This window comes from Chinchilla lanigera, unplaced genomic scaffold (genome assembly GCF_000276665.1).
Source record: "Chinchilla lanigera isolate Chin_1 unplaced genomic scaffold, ChiLan1.0 scaffold00009, whole genome shotgun sequence".
NCBI lineage: Eukaryota > Metazoa > Chordata > Mammalia > Rodentia > Chinchillidae > Chinchilla > Chinchilla lanigera.
In genome coordinates, this window is record NW_004955410.1 from 8231591 (window position 1) to 8234056 (window position 2466).

Sequence of the window (2466 nt, forward strand, 5' to 3'; positions counted from 1 at the left end):
GCTCTTTATTAACATAGGTCATCAGTGGGCCTGGGCTTACATGGCCATTTAGTTTGTCCATTTAGTCCTCTATTAGGCAAAATGTGGCCTGTATTTTAATTTATTTATTTATTTATTTTTTTTGGTTTTTCTCCGGTACCGGGAGCCGAACTCACGACCTTGCGCTTGCCAGGCAGGCACTTTTGCCGCTGAGCTAAACCCCCAGCCCCTTAGAGTTTCAATTACTAATAAACTAGTCACAAATATAAATAAATTCTTGTAATTTAATGAAATAAATGTGTTCATTAATGCATTATTTTTAATTGTTATAAATAGTATTAATATCTATGAGCAGTAATTATTCAAATTCAAGTAACTAATGAGATTCAGTGCATTTATAGACTGTTACTATAGATTTAGAGTAAAAAGTTTTACTAATTTTATTAGTAAAAAGACCAACTGACTCGATCCGTCTGCCCCACCACCGGTAGGGCCGCCCCACACAACAGTCATGCATGCAGCCCTGTGGTGCAAGCTGGCCGGCGTGTGTTACTACTGTGAACATCCCTAGCATCAAAGTGATCCTGGGTTTTAATACCATATCCTTTCAATGAAAACGAGCGTATTTACCACGGGAGAGGAGCTAACACTAACACCCACTAACCCCTCCCCACCCTGCCTCTTCCCCCCTTTCACCCTAACCCTCCACTCACAAAGCCTGGCAGGCAGGAGAGGCCGAGGAGGATGGTGGGGGCTCAAGGGAACTGAGAAAGGAGAAGATGTTATGTACTCGCGCGACCTTGCCAAAGTCTGCTCATTAACTAATAATTTCTATGCCAAATGTTTGTAAATTTCATTCAAAGGCCAGTTACCCAGAGTCAAGTTTTCAAGGTCTGTAAAGGTCACTTGAAAAGTTCTTCGGAGCGCTAGCAACTTTACTCAAGGATTAAAAGCTGCACCTAGGCCGTGCCATGCCCCTCAAAGCCCATATTCCAAGTGAGTGTCAGGTCACTACTTTCTGGAATGTGCCAGGCACTCTGCCACCTTCATGACCTTGTTCATGCCATCATCTACTGGAAAACCATCAAAATACTTCAGCCGGTGCAAATACCACCTTTGTGGAGAAGCCCTATCCACCGCCTCCAGGCAGAATTAATTACTTCCTCACCCACACTGGGAACACAACTGTTCCCCCCTCTGGCTTCAACCCATCAGAGGTGACCATTCAGCAAGTACAGGCTGCCACAGCAGGAACCTGAGGGCCTGGGTGCCACTACTCGCTGTTGTATCTCCCCAAAACCTACACAACGCCTCCTAACACTCAAGCTCAGTTAACCGGCTTGAGTGCTGCACCGCAACTCAGCAGAGCCCAGTCCTGAGAATGTGGGGCGTGCGCGCAGCTCCCAGGCGAGACAAGCGTTACCTCCTTGCAGCTCGGAACGCTGCTGTGGTTCTTCTCCGTGAAAAGCCACCGGAGAAGGCTGGAAATGGAGGGATTCTTCCACGTAGGCCAGGGGTTAACAAACCTCCCGTCTTTCCCCTTCTTCGATTTAGTTACATCTTCTTCTAGTCTGTAATCCAGCTTGAAGCTTTTCTTAGACAATTTAGAAGAATCACTTCCTCCAGAATCCCGGGCTGAATTTTGTCGTTTTCGAACTGCTTCTTTAGGATACTGGCCACTTGTCATCAGGGACTCGTCACTGTCATTTTCATCCATTTCCTTCAGTGAAGAACTGAAAAAAAGGACGGGGTGAGTTTAACACAAAAGCATTCAAACATGTCTTGGCCAATACGAATTTCCCCTAACTTAAAAAAATACTATGTCTCCATTAACTCACACTTTCTTCCCGTAAAATATACTTTTAGAGTGTACATACTGCTTCCTAATTAGAAAAGATGTCTCCCTTACCTATTAGCATACCAGCCAAACCTTCCAAAACTCCTCTCTCTGCTGTAATCCAAAACAACATATCTCCCTAACAACACCGCTCCCATTTAAACACAGGAAATTCTACATTTCAATGACATTCCATAGAACAAATTAAAAGACTTTCATGAATCTGTACTGTTTTCACTCCTGCAATTTTAAAATATTACTATCAACAATACACAGTAAGGATTCCTTTGGTTCCTTGAGGACACCCCAAGAATTCAAATGACATAGATAACCCCACCAGGCCTTCATTTTCACAATGAAGATAATCTGCTACCAATGCCCCTGGAAAGTGCAAGGAGTCCAAATTCTAGGAATGGAGGTAACACATTAACTGAGAAATAGTTCAATAATGTGTCAACGGATTCATAATATAATCCAAAGTAATTCAAATGCAGAACCTCCAAGTCAGGGCAGTGTGTATCCTGGCTAATGTGACTTTCGGCAAGTTTCCTACTCTGTGCCTTGTTTTCCTCGTCTATAAAATGAAGACAAAGCTGGATGTGGTGGCACACATCTGTAATCCCAGCACTCTGAGAGGCTGAGGCAGGAGG

The 2466-nt window shown here is 43.8% G+C and overlaps 1 protein-coding gene across 1 annotated transcript in view; it reads right to left on the reverse strand.

Moving 5' to 3' along the window:
- Napepld (N-acyl phosphatidylethanolamine phospholipase D) overlaps positions 1 to 1712 on the reverse strand; it is a gene marked incomplete at its 5' end in the record, with an annotated part of 15619 nt that extends 13907 nt beyond the window's left edge. Inside the window, 1 exon segment of the mRNA XM_013510537.1 lies at positions 1403 to 1712. Coding sequence (XP_013365991.1) covers positions 1403 to 1712 — 310 coding nt within the window.
- Positions 1713 to 2466: the final 754 nt, after the last annotated feature.